At 36.6% G+C, this 18,984-nt stretch overlaps 1 protein-coding gene across 1 annotated transcript in view; it reads left to right on the top strand.

Annotated features, from left to right (window-relative positions):
* The first annotated feature begins 247 nt into the window (after positions 1–247).
* LOC127416049 (mannosyl-oligosaccharide 1,2-alpha-mannosidase IA-like) overlaps positions 248–18,984 on the top strand; it is a 177,649-nt gene continuing 158,912 nt past the window's right edge. Inside the window, exon 1 of the mRNA XM_051655157.1 lies at positions 248–937. Within this exon, the coding sequence (XP_051511117.1) occupies positions 431–937 (507 nt within the window). The 5' untranslated portion in view covers positions 248–430. The remainder of the gene's footprint in view (positions 938–18,984) is intronic.

The raw sequence follows: 18,984 nt of genomic DNA, 5'->3' as shown, positions 1-18,984 counted from the left end.
TCTTATATTTCCATACACAGCAACCAATGCGATCATGACACTTAAAAATCCTTGTCTATAACAAATTAAGTTTGAACAAGACATCATGCCTCTGTATTTTCGTCCGGAGGCCACGCCCACAGCGAACTTGTGCGCGGCGGCGCAAAGCGATTGGCCCATGCGCGCTGTCAATCACGCATCTCTGCCATTCCTTCCGCTCTATAATCCGTCCACAAGAAATACACAGATGTGTTTCAGGCGTGAACAGTTGAGGCGACAGGGTACAGTGCGTGTAGTGTGTTCAACTTCTTTCAAAGGCTCTACCGTGCCCTACTCGAACAGCTTGAGTTCAGTGTGAACCGAATTGTGAGGAGTATAGACCAAGGCTGTCGAAGACTTACTTTATTTAAGAATTTAATACATACAGACTGGGTTTTAAACGCAGAAGAAAATGCCTGTAGCTTCTCTACTGCCTTTCACGGCCACTCCGAATAGGAAGTCAGCCAGCCCGACCTCTTTCAGGCTCACAGAGAAATTCATCTTGCTTTTGGTGTTCAGCGGCTTCATCACGCTGTGTTTCGGAGCTATCTTCTTCTTGCCAGATTCCTCTAAGCTGCTCAGCGGAGTTTTCTTCCGCTCGTCCTCGGTGGAGGCAGAGACGCGCACAGGTACGGTCAGCAATACGAGCACCGGGACGGGCAAGGATGAGAAGGTCCTGGCCAAGATCAGGAAAGACCACGAAAAGGCACTCATCGAGGCCAAGGACACCCTACAGAAACGACCGGACGAGATCAAACAGGACATCAAGAGCGAGAAGGAGAAAGTTGCGCGAGACGGACAGGTGAACGGCGGCAAAGGTGACAGCTTGCCGTTTGTTCAGTACGTGCGGCCGCCTGGAGCAACAGGGCACGAACCGTCAGATCCTGATATTAAAACGAAAAGAGCCAAGATTAAAGAGGTATTTATAATTTTTCTTAATCATTGTTTATCCTCTGCGCATCCTTGCTTGAAGAGATAACCGACTTTGTTTGCCTAGACCATCGGAACAAATCCTGTCAGATATTATTGTAAAAAAGAAAAAAAGAAATTCCTAACTGTTGTCCCCCTCCTCAGTTTAATGTGAGCTAGGATATATTTGGAGTAAAAAAAATGTCGAAATACTTTTGAGTGGTAATATTACTAGTTTAATGTTAGTGGTGCAGTTGTTGTGGTTTTAATATACTGGCTAAAGAAGAACAGGACTGGACTGTTGATGGTGTGTCGGTTTCAGGAAACTTTTCCCTCACGAACAATGAACAAAATGCAGTGTTGTAATGTGAGCTAAATAGTACACTATGGTCTGACAGGTCGGTTTGACGGACACGTAGGTCCTGTCACTCACAGGAGAGCGTGCGCGCGCTCATTCATTCTGTCAGTCATTTTCCAGTCTCGAGCCGCAGTTTGCGTTGTCATTGAGTACTGACGGATAGTATTTTGGTGAGCATTTCACTCAATATTCCCTGTTTGCCCTGTATGTCAGTCAGTCAGTATTGTCTACATTTCATTCAATAAGTATCCAAGTGTTCTCCTTATTTCAGTGAATATTACAGTCAGTATTGTCTGTATTGAATTCTATCTGTATTTCCCTATTTTGTCAGCCATTATTCATTAGCCTATATTACTATTCAGTATTCCCTGTATTTTATTCTGTTGCTCAGTATTTTAGTTTACAATGCCTGCATTACAGTCAGTGTTTCCTGTTTTTCTGTTTCATTTGGTATTTTCTAGAGAGAGACTGATACATCGGTTTAACCGATTAATCGGTGCAGATAGTTGCTTTTTGGAACAATCGGTTATCTGCAAAAATGTATGTTTTTTTTTAAATTTCTCCATGTTCCTCTGTGGCTGGTGCTGGAGGATTCTACAGTAAGAACCGCGGCCTCTAAAGGTGAAATAAAAATAACAAAAATTTCTGACTCCTCATGGGGTCATCATTGACCATATTCATCCATATTAGTATCCTCAGTTCAATGCATATTTTGTTATTTTGATTAGATAATGAAGTGTTCTAAATTGAATGCTCTATAATTATATCTTATCTATAGGGCATTTTAATGAAGCCAATTCTCTGGCATTTAAAAATAAATGTCCCCTGTGTGTTTCAGGCTTGTTTATTGTTTATGATGTTGCATTATGAACTAAATTTTTTTTTTTTTCCTGGTGATTTTTGGGATTTTGGTTGAACAATTACCTACATATGGGATTTTATTCATTTTGGACTCTTGTAACATCTAGGCTATGTATTTGCCATCATAGTAAGGAAAGACTAGGAGAATTTTGTAACATTCTATATACCGATTTTAAAAACTATTTGGCGATTAATTGGTGGTCAGCCTTTTCTACCACCTTAGTTATCGGTATCTGCAAAATCCACTATAGGTCGACCTCTAGTATTTTCCTATATCTCCGTTTCATTTATGGCATCCTCTTAATTTACATAGTCTATTGTCTGTCCTGATTTGTATTGCCAAATTTAACATATTTCATATTGTAACAGTTAGGTCCAGCCCAAACACTCAGGGGCCACAACACTAGGTGTTGGGAAGCTCATTATGCTTTTTAAATTCATGATTTCTATTGAAAGAGGCATGACAATGTACATTGTAAAGGTGCACTCAGTAATTATTTTTAATATGTCATCTTGGACACATACACTGACACTTTGGGGCTTAGATGCAGCATCATTCAAAATAATTTGTTTTCAGTTTCAGATGCCATTGTAGAAATATACTACTCGCAGTCAGCCATGATTAATTTAATACATGAATGAAAGTGTCCAATAACAGGGCAGTTGTTGAGATTAAGCAAGTAGTATTTGGTCTGACATGTGATCCTAACATGGCAACAACCCCCATGAGGAAACCCTCTCAGTGTAGAATAAAACAGCTTTTATAAGGATACTGGTATGGCTGAAGTCCTCATCTTAGGTGAGTGGTAATGATTTTGTGAAGAATTTCAGAGATGTGCATGAACAGAAGAAATATCAGCAAGCGCACACTTTGGCAGAACAAAAGCGTCACTGCATTTCGTCATCATTTTAGGTAAATAAAAGAAGATTGTTTGTCCAGTAAGTATAATCTAATTAGCCTTAACAATCTTTAAACAGCCAGTTTCCAATGTGCCTGATTTAATTCCAACTTAAATTTACCTTGTAAACTTATCGCCACATAACTGCATTTAATGACAAGTTTAATTTAATTTTAAATCGGTTTAATTCCTTTTAAATGCCAGACATTTTGTCAATAGTGACTCACAAGGCAAATACCCATATTGTGTACATATTGTGTTGTTGAGCTTATGATGATTACTTCTGTACATAGGAAAATGTTTATACAGTCTCTTCCTTAACTATTAGCCAGTAAAGACGCATAAGCAATGCTGTCATTTCTTGTTTCTGCCAGGACAGATGCTTTTAGAGGCTGTCAGGCCAGTCGTAATCCCTTAGTATAAGGCGAATCTAGACTTCAGCATCAGCTTGATTAAATTAAATTTGCTATTGATTGAGATTCAGTTTTCCTCATTTGAATCAGCCAAGTCCATAATGAAGATGCAGATGAAAACTGACAGCATGGAAATAGCAGTAATGCTTTAAAAATCTTCTTTCATTTTTATTGACCTTGTGTTCTTGTGTGCAAATGGCTGGTTCCAGGAATCCTTCTGGTTTATCCTACACAATGAGTCACTACATTTCAGTTACAGATTTGCATAAGGACATGGTGTCTGTATCCATATGGTGACTTTCCAATTTACATTGTGCTTACCACTTTGTAAAGTCAACTTAGGCATAAAGTTTCCATACCACTTAAGTTTTCCAACATAGTCTCATAACAACTTTGTACGGGATGGCAAAATCATAAGATATAGTACAAATTGGCTTGCACAAAAGTTTTTATTCCCAAAATGTTTATTCCTACAGAGACCAACTGATCACCAAACAGAATTTTATATCTTAAAAGGTTGAGTGGTCCTTTATACACGCATTGATACAGATCAACAGTTAGATCCAGTTCAAAGGTTCAGGAGCCATATGGGAGAGCCTTTAAAATTATCAATAACTTTAATCCTTGGTCAAGTGACTTGGCTTATATGTATGTCTGCATTTTTGTTAAGTACAGAGTGTAAAGCCCCCATCACACTAGGCTTTGAGCATGCAAAATAATAATAAAAAATAAAACAAATTCAAAATGTTTAAATACTGTGTACCGTCTACTTTCCAGCAACAATAAAAACTCACAACTTTGTATCCTATGAATTGAGCCTAGAGGTCAGTGTGTGATATTTCAGTCTTCTGTTGGTCACAAAACTTCTCATCATCCAGATTTGCAGGTCAGAGTTCGCCAAACTTCAACTTTCTTCTACAGCGTATTGTGAAAATGTATTCACATAAGCTTCTGCGTTTGGATGCGTTCAAATGGGAGTGATTGGAACTGTGACCGCCCTAAGAGAAAGGGTATCCCAGTTACACTAGTTTATCTCAGTGGTGCCGAAAGGGAAAACCTGTTTATAATACCTGGGCTCCTCAGAATTGTTAGTAGTCTGCCAGAACTGGATGAGTTATAATGCCAGGATTAAACTGTTAGAGAGTTAAGCACATTAGTGCATGTGGAAGCCTCCACATTCCCCTCCAAGAGCATTGGCGTGCTTGTGGATCTGTCAAGCCCCTCATCTCTCCTGCTTAATGCAGTGGCTCAGCATGAGAACAGTGATAATTCAGTCCCTGAATAGCGGGATTTCATCCATTGAACGCTGGCGTGAGGGAAACAAACAGTCACAGCTGGACTCTGTGGGGTCTCTTTTGTCAGACACTCTGTCTTGCCCCGTCAGACACTCTGACCTTTGAATGTTAGTTATTTTAGAAAATAAATTGATTTCAAGGTTATGAAGTAAAAAAAATGGTTGTGTGTGGGATCCCTTTTTCTGCTTTTTATAATCAACAGGCTGTAAACACCTAAAATGGATAGGCCACACTTACATTTACAAAGGCGGTTTTGCGTCTTTGCATGTGCTTTTGTAATGTTTTTCTGTTCATGTGTAAGGCATAATCAACGCTAGGCTGTGGTGATGTAATTAATCAGATAGTTCACCCAGACTTGAATATTTTGTGATCAGTTGCACACCCTGATGTTGTTCCAAACCCATATAACTGAGATGTCAAGCACAGTTTGAAATTCTCAGTCACAATTCACTTTCATTGCATCTTTCTTCCATACAATGTAAGTGAATGGTGACCGAGGGTGTCATTCAGCATAACACCATCTTTTGTGTTAAAAAAATCAAGGTTACAACGAGGTACGGGGGCAATTTTTGGGTTTCTCAAAGTGGGAAATTTGAAGCTTAAAATTTTTAAAAAGCACTTTAATTTCTTATGTAAAAACTTGTGAATTTTTTGAGCTGTTGTTTAAATCATCATTTGCCAGGATTACAGGGTTAATGGCGTTATGTCGTCATGGCAACAAATATGTAAAATTGGAATTAATTTGCACAAGAAAGTTAGTAAGCTATTTTATCACACTACAGTCATGTTAACAAGCATATTGTTTGCATCTAGTGGCTGTACTTTTAAAATAGTGTACTACTATAACCCAGATTTGTGCTTCAAAATGTACCTTTAATTTTCCCAACCAAATGTGTTTGTATTTGTAACTCTTTTGTAATAGTTAGAAACAAATGTAATCTGTTTGCATTGACGGTGAATAGTATGTCTCCTTAACTTCCAATCCTCAGTCATTTCATGCATCACAAAATTCCCTTTTTAGAAGCTCTCTGATGCTTTACCTCAACCTGCTCTGTTGAGTGGAGCCTGTATGCAGGGTGGCTGCCACAGGAAATGCTCGTAGGCCACATCACACACCCATCTGGGCTCTGAGCTCCTCTCATTCATTATAGATGACTGAGCTCTCCACTTGTTCAGACCTCATTCCACTCACTATTAATTTTGCACGATTCTGGCCAATCAGAAAATTTTATTCAAATCTAGATGATCAGAGGTTATCAATGAGGGGGCCAAAGCAGTAAAAACAATAAATTATGCACATATAGTTTAAGATATATATGGAGAGCTAAGTGTGATTGATTCAACCTGGCATTCATTTTGAAAGAATGAAAAGACAATTATCAGGGATGTAGAAACTTTTAAAAATTAGAAAGTTAGATATATCAGTTTGCCCAGTAGCTTTGGATGTTCTGATCTAATATAATTAATCCCTGCTTCTGTTAACATATTGTCTTATTTAGAAGTATAACATAAAAATGTTTCCTCACAACCTGTTGGCATAAATATAATTTTTTTCTAAGTTTTCTGTGCACCACTCATTGAATCTCTAATGGGCCATTTTTGGCATGTGGGCTACATTTTTGGAAGACTTCAGGTATTGAAACACATTGTGCCCAGAGCAGGTATCTAAACATGTAAACACATTTTCTCTGTGCAGAGAAAGACCCATTCGTACAGCATGTCCTTTTTGTATCTGATGTTTTCTCCTTTTGGTCCTGGCTCTTATTTCTGGTTTGTTTTCCATCTATCATATAGTGACTTTTCCCCAGAAAGCTGAAGTGCTTGGGTACTGAATAATTCAGTGTGCATTCTTTTATTTTACTACTTGTAAATATGGCATGGTCTTGAAGGTGGAATCTGTAGATGGAGAGGAGAGACGAGAGTGCTTGCTGCTGATTCAACCTTTCAGTCTTGCCCGGCCACCCTGACTTTCACCTTTAACCTCTTATATCTACAGCTGTGATCCACGTAGAGCGTCTGAATACCCAAAGCCAGGTTTTAGATTATTTGGGTCAATCTCGCATAAGCCAGAAGCAGCTTGACTGACCTGAGGTTCTGAGAAATGTATTGAATGCCCGCAAGCAATAGCACAGCTGCTGTAGGCATGGTTGGTCCCCAGCCAGTCTCATCTTTTGCACCATAATTTCTCATTTCTGCTCTTGTGGTTGCCAAATGATGTTCTCCAGTGGCCAGAATGCATTCCACATGTTTGAGGGCTGTACAAGAGTAGATAGTCAGAATATTAAAGGAACGGTTTACCCAAAAATGAAAATTTTGCCATTGTTTACTCGCTCTCATGTAATTTCCAGCACTGAAAAAAATTATGAGTTGGATTTACTTAAAATATGTATATACGTAGCATTTTTGCATCACGCTTTTTAAGCAAATTCAACTTAAGGTCATTTTAAGTCAACTTAGCTGGAAAAGCTGTGTTAGATATCCGTATATGTATGAGATCATTCAGCTTCCTTTACTTAAAGTATGTCACACCAATATGATTAAATAATGGCAAGTAATTTTTATGCTTTTCAAAAGCAGCTTATTTACATTACCAAGGTTAATTCATCATGTTGAACCAACATAAAATTAGAGTGATTGATATTTTTTTAAAACCTACAAATATACTGGTCTTCTTGCAATCATCCAGAACAAAGTCTTGAAATAAATACCACAAAGACAAACGTGTTCTTTATTTTTAAAAGTATAGCAATGTGCAGCATGAGCAGTGTGGGAAAATATCTCAAAGATAAATGACAACAGATTACAGTATTAAAGAATGTACCTTTCACAAAATGCACTTTTTTTTTAAATAAAAAAAAAAAAATTATATTTTATTATTTTATATTATTTTATTTTTACTCCACTGCCACCATCCTGATTAATGCATCTCCAGCATTAAAGGGTTAGTTCACCCAAAAATCAAAATTCTCTCATGATTTACTTCCCTTTAAGCCATCCCAGATGTGTATGACTTTCCTTCTTCAGCATAACCGAAGTGAAGATTTTTATAAGCAGATTTCAGCTCTGTTTGTCCATACAATGCAAGTGAACGGGTGCCATCAGGCTGCTGGCTGTTTAATGGCCCAAAAGGCATATTTAGGCAGCATAAAAGTTATCCATGTGACTCCATTCGATCAATTAATGTCTTCTCAACCAAATCGATACATTTGTGTAAAAAATAAATAGATAATTAAAACTTTATTAACTTTTAAAAATTGCTTCCTGCCAGCAGTTGACGCATCACGTATATTGGATATAACTACAACCAAAATGGTTAGAAAGTGATTTTAATACACTAATATTATGTTTACCTTCATATTGTTTATATCTTTTGGCTATACTTTTGAAACCGTGAGTATTTTAAAGTTTATGGATTGGCCCCATCCTAACAGTGTGCAAACAATGTCCATCCAAATCATTGGGCACTAAAAGCAGAAAGAAAAACAAACAAACAAAAAGAGAAATTACTAGTATTATTAAAAGCTTCATAGTGCAGAACATTTCAGTGCAGGTGGAAATGGAATCAGAACAGCCATGTTCTTCCACTGTCTTCAAAGCAGACAAACTGTCCAGTTAGCTGACAATGTCTGAACACAATAACTGTAAACTGTAAAAAAAAAAAAAAAAAAAAAGGATCATGATTTAAAAAGGAGCCAAACAACTATGTGATGATAAATAGCTTCATATGATCACTATCCTTAAAAGACCATTTTTTTGCATGATCAGTCCTATTTTCAAAATCGATGCCAAAATTTCATAATTTCTGCCAGGGTATGCAAACTTTTGAGCACAACTGTGTGTGTGTGTGTGTGTATGTATGTGTGTGTGTATATATATATATATATATATATATATATATTTTATATACACCGATCAGCCACAACATTAAAGTCACCTGCCTAATATTGTGTAGCTCCCCCTCATGCCACCAAAACAGCTCCAACTTGCATCTCAGAATATCATTCTGAGATACTATTCTCACCACAATAGGGCTGAAACGACAAAGAATTTCATTGTTGAATAGTTGTTTGATCTCATTTAATATAACATGAGATCATATGAATCTCTAATGTTGGTGCACAAGAGGAGCACTGCAGCTCGCACCTGACTGAGGAGAGAAATAATTACACAGCTCACAGTCCAGATGCACTCTTTCCAAACAGCTTCAGGTGATGTAGATCGTAAAGTATGAGGAAATTATACTACAAAAATACAAAATAAGTAAATTCAGAGGCACTCTCGATGTGGAATAAGCAGAGCCAGAGCTTTTTAAAGCATTACATCTTAAATACAGTTATATTTAATGCGTTATAGCTTTATTAAAAGTTCAAATAATGCGGAAGCAGATCATGTAAATAACTACAAACTCTGGCATTTCTCTGTGCAGTCAGCGCCTCTTCTATGAGTTGCGTGCATGTCCCGATCAAAGAGGGAGAGATTGAAACTGCACCCGGCTGATGCACAGTCTGTCGTGGGGACGCTCATCCTTCGTGCGCGCACGCTTAATGCATCAAGATTATAACATGATGGCTCTTGAGTTGTTGAATCATAATATATGTCACTGGGCATTTCTTATCATGAAGAAAATTGGCAATACTCAGCTTTATTAATACGAGAGAGTTTGTTTTTTTTGTGAGTTAAAGATGGATTGAAGTGAACAAAAAGGTGAGAGAGTCTTCACCCCATTATACACTGCAACAAAATATGTTTTTAATTAGTTTGTTTTGGCTTGTTTTCCAGTATAAATATCTAAAACTCCTTTGAAACACCTTACATTTTCTTTAGCAGCTATACTGCAGAAGAAATCTTTTTTTATCTGAGAATGTTGAATATAATATTAAAAATACAAATATTTTAAAATATCAAAAAATCCTTTTAAAAAAGATGCATTCACCTGAGAAGCAGCATATAAGATATTTAGACTTGCTTTTAGAGAATAGATCTTGAATATAAGGATATTTTGTCTTTACTGCACTCGCAGAAGTATAACCAAGTGAAAAAACACACTTATATTCAAAATGCACTTATATTTAAGATTCATTCTCTTAAAGCAAGTCTAAATAACTTATATGCTGCTTCTCAAGTATATGTATCTTGTTTTAAGGATTTTTAGACGATTCTAAATGGAAAACAAAACAAAAACACTAACAATTTTTTGCAGTGAATTTCTTTACTGAATTAAATGTAATAAAAAGTTTTTTTCCCTTTCAGTCATTTAGAGGTACTTTTAAAAGATGATTTTGACCTCTTTATTGTTAGTAAGCACGTTTAATACAACCTTTTAAAGGGGACATATTATGCAAAATCCACTATATCGTAACCGAAACAGAGCTACAGCTTTATTGTTATGGAATAAGGTAGTTAGGGGCAAGTTGCTACATTACACAAAGCACAGTTCTGCGGATGGAAATGCCTTGTTGATGAGAGAGGTCAACAGAAAATGGCCAGACTGGTTTGAACTGACAGAGTCTACGGTAACTCGGATAACCGCTCAGTACAATTGTGGTGAGAACAGTAGCATCTCAGAATGCTATTCGATCGTTCTTGCGTATCTCGAGGTTTGTAATAAAATGCGCTGAACTTGAGACTGAGAGGAATGATTTCACTGGATACTCCATTTATTGAAACCCATCATTTGATAAATCCACACAGATCCAAAGCAGACAATAAACAAGCAAAATTTGAGTTTGTATACCATAGTCTGGTCTCATTATTATTATCTGCACACACAATGTGGTAGCACAGGACAGCGCCAATTATACCTTCATATGCACAAATGTGACACGCTTCATCATTTGAGTCCGAATTAGTTTTTGGAGAAACACTATTTTAGGCTCAGCTTTCAAATTATGTCTCTTTTATAATGGAATTCAAACAATTAATGTTTTTTTGATTGTTTTTAATGCTATATGTGACAGATTGCGGTAGCGACATGTACATTTGCAATATTTTGATAAATTCGAAAGTGATTCCAATTTTGATTCAGGAACCACTCTGACTGATTGTGTAAGACATTCAGTGAAGATTTTGTAAAACTGATTAAAACCGGTAACTCTTCTTCATGAGTTTTTTTTTTTTTACTATTAAATTAAAAGAACTGGTTCAAAAGAGTCATTTACTCATGAATTGGACACTGATCATGCTAAAAGAATTTCACTGTAATGTTGACAGTGTTTTTGAGAAGTGTTTACTATGGGGAAACTTTGGACAAACATGGAAGAAAGCAAAATTCATTCAATTTAACACAAATAACACTAATGTTATCTACAATGACTATAAATGGAAAATCTGATCTGGCGCTGGGATTTCTGATGTTTTGCTTTTGTTATGTGAATTGTATTTCTGTCGTTTCCACACTAAAGCACAGATTAGAGTTAGCAGATTAAAATGCAGGTAGAATGGCTTGAGATGATAACACCAGGGAGTTTCAATCACTGTTCTTTTGAAGGAACTGTGGGAAGCTTGTACTGCAATTGTGATTGCTCTGGTTTTCAAGTAATTGAATACTCTGTTTTGTAGTAATTGAATACTGTGACTCAAATGCTGATTACAGGAGCAATCAGCATCAGCCCAGACAGCTACATTGATCAGGAGGTGCAGAAGAATTCTGAAGTTAATGGGCGCGTTAAGTGTACAAGTTCTTCTTGTCCAGTAAAGGCTGATGTAACGGTCATTGTCTGATTCTGTTGGTGTATGCACAGGGCAGGTCTCTGGCCTTCTCTTGTATCTAAGACATTCATTTAATTTAAATATTTGGCCTTGGCTGTTTCACTGCACTTGCTTAGCCTGTTGAACAAATAATGGATGGCACTGCCTCTTATTCTGTTTTGGAAATGAGGAGGGAAGAAAATCAATTTCACAAGGTCTTCATTAGTTTGCTACATGTCAACTGGAGAGGGTCAAGTCTTGTTCAACTATTTTCCATCACTAATAAAAAGGTCATGTCAATATGTGTTGTGGCAGTTTTTAATTGCTCTTTTCCGAGAGCTGTTGAGAATACAAAATGGTGTGTTTTGTGTCTAGTAGAGATGTTAGAACAGTGACAGTTGACACTGATGCATTTATCACATTAGGCACTGTGCTGTCAAGTTTGTTTCATACTAGCTGAAGCACATTACTGGTTGCAGAGCGCAGGTGGGGCACAGTCTGTCACGCGTCTTGCTGGTTTGTGCTGCGAAAGCCTGTGGATTTTATGAAACTTTCAGACTGTCTGCCTTTTTTTTTTTTTTTTTTTTTATCCCTGAAGCCAAAAGGATAAAAAGCAAAAAGATTGATTTGTTTCCCCTTCAGTGAATCTGAGAGGGTTTTCTTTTTTGTGGTTCAGAGGTCCTCAAAGCAGAGTGCTAGAGGTCTACCTCTATTTCATGACAACATACCAGGTTTAACAGTTTCAGAGTAGACATCCAAGCTTGGGTGCCTCTGGCTTATTTGGAAAATGGAAGCACATTTCCCAAGTTTAATTTTACACCCGTAGGGTAAGGTAACCTTATATCAGAGCTTTTCCCAGCCTACCTAGAGAATTGAGATTGAAACATAATATAGCTACATTTATAATGAATTTAACTTAATAATGCAGGCATGACCACAGTCAAATGCACAATACAAGTTTTTTGTTTTTACTTGGGTGGTTCTCTCGAAATGTACTGTTCATATGTAGCCCCAAATTAATAAAAAAAAAAAAAAAAAAAAGGATATAACATAAGATGCTTCACAAAAGCATTTGTCTTAAGATGGTTATTTATATTTTCAGCTTTAGTGTGTCAATAGGAAATATACATTTTAGACTCCCAAACGTTCCTTTTGCAAATATAATAGAACAGAAGAACAGGGAGCCCTGCAACAGATGGCATGGTCCCCACAAAGCCCCCCACTGAATATTGAGTCAGTCTGGGATTGCAATTGATAAATGAAAACTATTTTTGAAGACATCCTCACTATGCAACATTTTCCCCAAGTGCCTACAACTTTTGCACAGTACTGTATATACAGTTGATGTCAGATTACATACACCTTAGCCAAATACATTTAAACTCAGTTTTTCACAAGTCTTGACATTTAATCGTAGAAAACATTCCCTGTCTTAGGTCAGTTGAGATCAATACTCTATTTTAAGAATGTAAAATGTCAGAATAATAGTACAGAGACTGATTTATTTCAGCTTTTATTTCTTTCATCACATTCCCAGTGGGTCAGAAGTTTACATACACTTTGTTAGTATTTGGTAGCGTTGCCTTTAAATTGTTTAATTTGGGTCAAATGTTTTGGGTAGCCTTCCACAAGCTTCTCACAATAAGTTGCTGCAATTTTGGCCCATTCCTCCAGACAGAACTGGTGTAACTGAGTCAGGTTTGTAGGCCTCCTTGCTCGCACATGCTTTTTCAGTTCTGCCTACAAATCGGATTGAGGTCAGGGCTTTGTCATGGCCACTCCAATACCTTGACTTTGTTGTCCTTAAGCCATTTTTCCACAACTTTGGAGGCATGCTTGGTTATTGTTCATTTGGAAGACCCATTTGTGACCGAGCTTTAACTTCCTGGCTGATGTCTTGAAATGTTGCTTCAGTATACCCACACCATTTTCCTTCCTCATGATGCCATCTATTTTGTGAAGTGCACCAGTCCCTCCTGCAGCAAAGCACCCCACAACATGATGCTGCCACCCTCATGCTACACGGTTGGGATGGTGTTCTATGGCTTGCAAGCCTCACCCTTTTTCCTCCAAACATAACGATGGTCATTATGGCCAAACAGTTAAATTTTTGTTTCATTAGACCAGAGGACATTTCTCCAAAAAGTAAGATCTTTGTCCCCATGTGCACTTGCAAACTGTAATCTGGCTTTTTTATGGCGATTTTGGAGCAGTGGCTTCTTCCTTGCTGAGCAGCCTTTCAGGTTATGTCAATATAGGACTCGTTTTACTGTGGATATTGATACTTGTCTGTCTGTTTCCTCCAGCATCTTCACAAGGCCCTTTGCTGTTCTGGGATTGATTTTCACTTTTCGCACAAAATATATATATATATATATATATATATATATATATATATATATATATATATATATATACATATATATATATATAATATACATATATATATATATACACACACACACTATACATAGGGGAAGTGAGCCGATTAAGCCCACACAAGTGTTTCTTATAGAAATATAAGCAGCCTTCCACTAAAATGAGTATTATATCAAAGATGAATCTCTCATCTAAACACTCATGTTATGTTTTGTGATAAAATGACAAAATTAAGATGCTTTATTTAATTGAAAACATGACAAGTCCGGAGTGGGCTTATAAGGATCATGTGTACGATTTAAGCCCACATGTGTTCTTAATAAGCCCACTATGCTTTTTAAAATGTAAATGATTCATATTTTACCAAAGAAACACCTACATTTTTATATTGTTTTTAGATTTAGATTTCAAACATCAAAACCAGTTAATTAAATATTTAATTTTTGAATCATGTAATCTTTAATCACATTGGTCTCTGCCTATTCATTTTCCCCCTGCAATGAAAATAGATTCAGTATGTATAGTTGACAAAGAATTAAATTCCAATTTTTAACATGAGGTTCAATGGGTTATTTGCACAGTGGGCTTTAGGGCTGGGTAGATATATCTAATATTAATGATATAATTGAGATAATTTTGCTCAATATCGTGAATATTGCGATGATTTTAATGTGCTTTCATTTAGCCATTAAGTTTCATAAAGAGCACATCACTAGACTACTTTCACGATCCTTCAGGACTGTACAGTTAATCAAAATAACATAAAAGTGGCGAGTTGGTCATATGTGATTATTAATCCACAAAAGGCTATGATTTAAAGACAGATAAATGCGCTGATCTGTGTGCACGTGCATGGCGACGCTCTCAGATCAGTTCACGTGCATTGTGAAATCAAAGTTAAAGCAGGTTCAAGCATTAGCGCAATTCCAAACATTAGTAACCACTACAAGATATTATACAAATCTACAAATGCAGCATTCGTATAACCGAGGAGGAGATAACAGCATTTCAGGTAATGCGGAACATAGTTTACAATCAAATACACATTGCCCTTTCTTTGTCGAAATAAAAGCTCCTTGTGAATTTGCAGTAAATACAACAGCACTTTTGGTGTCAAAATAAAAGTAATATATTACTTTTGTATAACGCAAATTTAATAATCAAAATAATAATGATAATTCAGGATTATATTATAATAACAAACCTGACGTATAAAATCTGATCCCACAATAATAATTTAGTATTATACAATGTTCAATTGGGGTTTCAAAAATGAGTCAGTGAAGTAGATTTGCAAACCTTGTTCATTTACAAACATTTATTAGTAAAAGCATTTGAAGGTAAATAATGCTTTTCATTAAAACCTGTTGATGCTCATTGAACCCACCCATGGGTTTGACTTTACTTTGCTTAAATTAGTTCACATTTACTATATAGTCTAGTCAAAAAAGAGTTAATAATGTTGACAAATTATACAGACAAAATATCCTTATATTCAAGATCTGTTCACTAAAAGCAAGTAAACATCTTATATGCTGCTTCTCAGGTGAATGCATCTTTTTAAAAAGGATTTTTAGATATTTTAAAATATTTGCATTTCTAATATTATATTCAACATTCTCAGATACAATTTTTTTTCTTCTGCAGTATAGCTGCTAAAGAAAATGTGAGCTGTTTCAAAGGAGTTTTAGATATTTATATTGGAAAACAAGCCAAAACAAAAACAAATCAAAAACATATTTTGTTGCAGTGTATAATGGCGTGAAGACTCTCTCACCTTTCTGTTCACTTCAATCCATCTTTAACTCAAAAAAACCCCAAAAAACTTGCATTAATAAAGATGCGTATTGCCAATTTTCTTCATGATAAGAAATGCCCACTGACACATAAATTATGATTCGACAAGTCGCGAGCCATCACGTTATAATCTAGCTGCATTAAGCATGCGTCCCCGTGACAGAGTGTGCCTCAGCCGGGTGCAGTTTCAATCTCTCCCCCTTAGATCGGGACATTCGTGCAACTCGTAGAAGAGGCGCTGACCGCACAGAGAAATTCCAGAGTTTGTAGTTATTTACATGATCTGCTTCCGCATTATTTGAACTTTAATAAAGCTATAATGCATTAAATATAACTGCATTTAAGATGTAATGCTGTAACGATGTAGCGTGTTTCCTTTAAAGAGCTTATTCCACAACGAGATTTCTTCTGTATTTACTTATTTGGTATTTTTGCATTATAATTCCCTCATACTTTGCAATCTACATCACCTGAAGCTGTTTGGAAAGTTTAGAGTGCATCTGGACTGTGAGCTGTGTTTTCTTCCTCTCCTCAGTCAGGCGCAAACTGCAGTGCTGCTCTCGCGCACCATCATTAGTGTTTAATGTGATCTCATGTTACGTTAAATTAGATCAAACGACTGTTCGTCAGCGACAATTTTTTTTTGTCAACGTTGTTGATAATGTCGACTAATCATTTCAGCCCGTCCGTCCTTCCGTCTGTCTGTCTGTCTGTCTGTCTGTCTGTCTGTCTGTCTGTCTATCTATCTAATAATGTTTTGCATTAAAAAAGAAGCATTTAGGGGAATTATGATTTTTGCATCGTGATATTATATTTAGGACACTTAGGCATGTTTTAGCGTTGTCAAAATTACCATTACTTCGGTACCAAGTCGGTACTAAAATAAAAAAAGATGTAACGAAACCTGTGTTTCTGCAGTTCCGGTAGTACCAAGCACCAACGAATCAGATATCCGCACGCTGTATGACAGACACTTGACTGCTTTTAAATGCTCACAAGCTTATTTGAGCGTGTGCTCTGTTAGTCCTTTTACACTGAAATGGACAGTTAATCGAATTAAATCGTGATATGTCCTAGTGTGATTATTAAACCGCAAAAAACTGCAATCTTAGTCTGCATGAGCTGCGTGCTTTAAATGAATGTGTAAATCCGACCGCTCAAACACTGGAAACTCCACAGACATTGAGAATCATTCACGTTGTATGAGATAACAAAGCAGAGAACTGATCCACTGTGAAGTGCATATTACACATAGACTATACAGTATAGTTATATAATTAAATAACAGCATTTGTGCTTTATTGAACACACTGGGCCATGTAGGAAACATCTGTTTGATGGCACACACCCTTACACACACAAATGTGTCCATTCCTCTCATAATTTGAGAAACTGCTTTACTAGAGTGCATTGAATAACTTAATACTTGAGGACGGTGCACCTCACGGCACGCCACTGGCAACTGGCCACGGTTCCACTCTCCATCAGATTGTCAGGCAAATGGCTGTAACTTTGCCTCCCTGTTTTCAGCTGTGGGACAGGGCTGTCTCTTGAGAGTGGGTTTTGGCAGTAGATCAATAGCTCTGTTTGCCTGAATAAGCGATAGAGAGCTTGTGTGGGAGCGCGGGCCTGCCAGGCTAGCCATAACTCCTGTTCCAGGAAGGCACATGTCCACCCCTTCTTGAGCTGCACCTGTTTTTGGCATGCAATCGCAGGTTCTTCTCATGTGACCGGGATGGTCAGTGTTCCATTGCAGTTACTGTTTCAGTGCTGAATTTGTTTTATTGTAATTTGTGGTGTATCCTTCCATCGGGGATTTTTGTTTATGCACACACAAATGCATGCACTGGGTCATTAACCCTCAAAGCTGCACTTGGCAGTCAGCGATTGGCTGTCATCAGTATGCTGAATAAGTGCTGTAGCAGTGTTATTTTTAGCAGATTTTCCAATGCATCCCGATCTTCATTTGAATGAACTTTATATTGATTCAAAAATTAAATCCCAAGATCAATCTTTTATTCTATGCGGAACCCTCTACTACAATAAGAATGTCATTAAAAATGACTGTTATTAGCCACTGGCTGGTTAATGTTCAGATTTCACTCACCAGTGAGTGAGTATTAATGTTGTTGAACAAGTTCAGCAGTGAAATCCTTTTTGCATGCCGGTTGAGAGTAAAAGTTTGGTTTGACTCGTTCTGTGTAATGTATGTCCAAAGATGAGATCTACACAAACCATTTGTCATTGAATAATGTCTCTTTTAATAGGCCTACCCTTTCTGTGCTTTAGTGTCAGTTGTTGAACAACAATTGTTTTTTATTTTTTTTATTTTTTATTTTTTTTATTTCATCTGGTTTGTATTTTTTTTTTTTTAAATGGACAGCACAGTTTAAGCTTTCAAATGGTATATAGCTTATGATTGATTCAGTATTTGAGAAAATATTCCTAAGAAAATAAAAAATAAAAGTCAATTTTCAAGCTCCAGGTCATATAGGTAAATAATAATATAACCCCCCCCCCCCACAATTATTCATAACAATTAAAAGAATTACACTTTTATTGTTCCTGGTCACTTTTGACCGGGAACTACTGGAAAGTGATTTAATGGTGAACAGTGAATAAGGGTTAAATTCTTATCACGCATAGCATGGATGAGGTAAAGCCATTCAAGATCTCTCTGTTAACATGCGCTCATTTACAGAAATTACGGGTTTCTTGAAGAGATGGTACCGTTTTTCAGCACTTGTAAATAGTACAAATTTACAATTAAAATTGAATAGAATAAAGAGCTTTAAATCAGAATCAAATCAAATCTGAAAATCTGTATCAATACCCAGCCCTACTCGTTAATATGTGCTCATTTACAGACGCTCTTTACAGAACAGCCAGTTTTCTTAAAGAGACAGTACCATTTTTTAGAATGTGTTCAACAAATCAATGTAAATAGTATAAATTATGCATGTAAACAATAAAAGTGTAACAAAATATTATATATGCAATATAATATCATATTTATGGATGGAATACACAGATGAATACATGGATTAATGTATTAATACCCTGCCCTAGTCACATGTCCAACTTCCAAATTTGCTGCAGTAACCTCTATACGGAACACATAGGACAAAACATCTTACTGTGTCTTCATATGCTACAACACCATGCTAATTTATTACTTGTAACCCCCAAATTCTCAGATTTTACCGGGGAAATAGTCTGCCTACAGGCCCTTAAAGGAATGTTCCAGGTTCAAATTTAGGTCTTCCAACAAAAAATAAATGTAAGTACTTCAGGTTGTCAAAACAAGCAGACATTGTGTTTACAGTAATGCATTTACAATGGAAGTAAAATGTGTTATTTGTGCAGTG

Source organism: Myxocyprinus asiaticus, chromosome 25 (assembly GCF_019703515.2).
Source record: "Myxocyprinus asiaticus isolate MX2 ecotype Aquarium Trade chromosome 25, UBuf_Myxa_2, whole genome shotgun sequence".
In the NCBI taxonomy this organism is placed as follows: domain Eukaryota; kingdom Metazoa; phylum Chordata; class Actinopteri; order Cypriniformes; family Catostomidae; genus Myxocyprinus; species Myxocyprinus asiaticus.
This window is presented reverse-complemented; position numbering and strand designations above follow the sequence as displayed.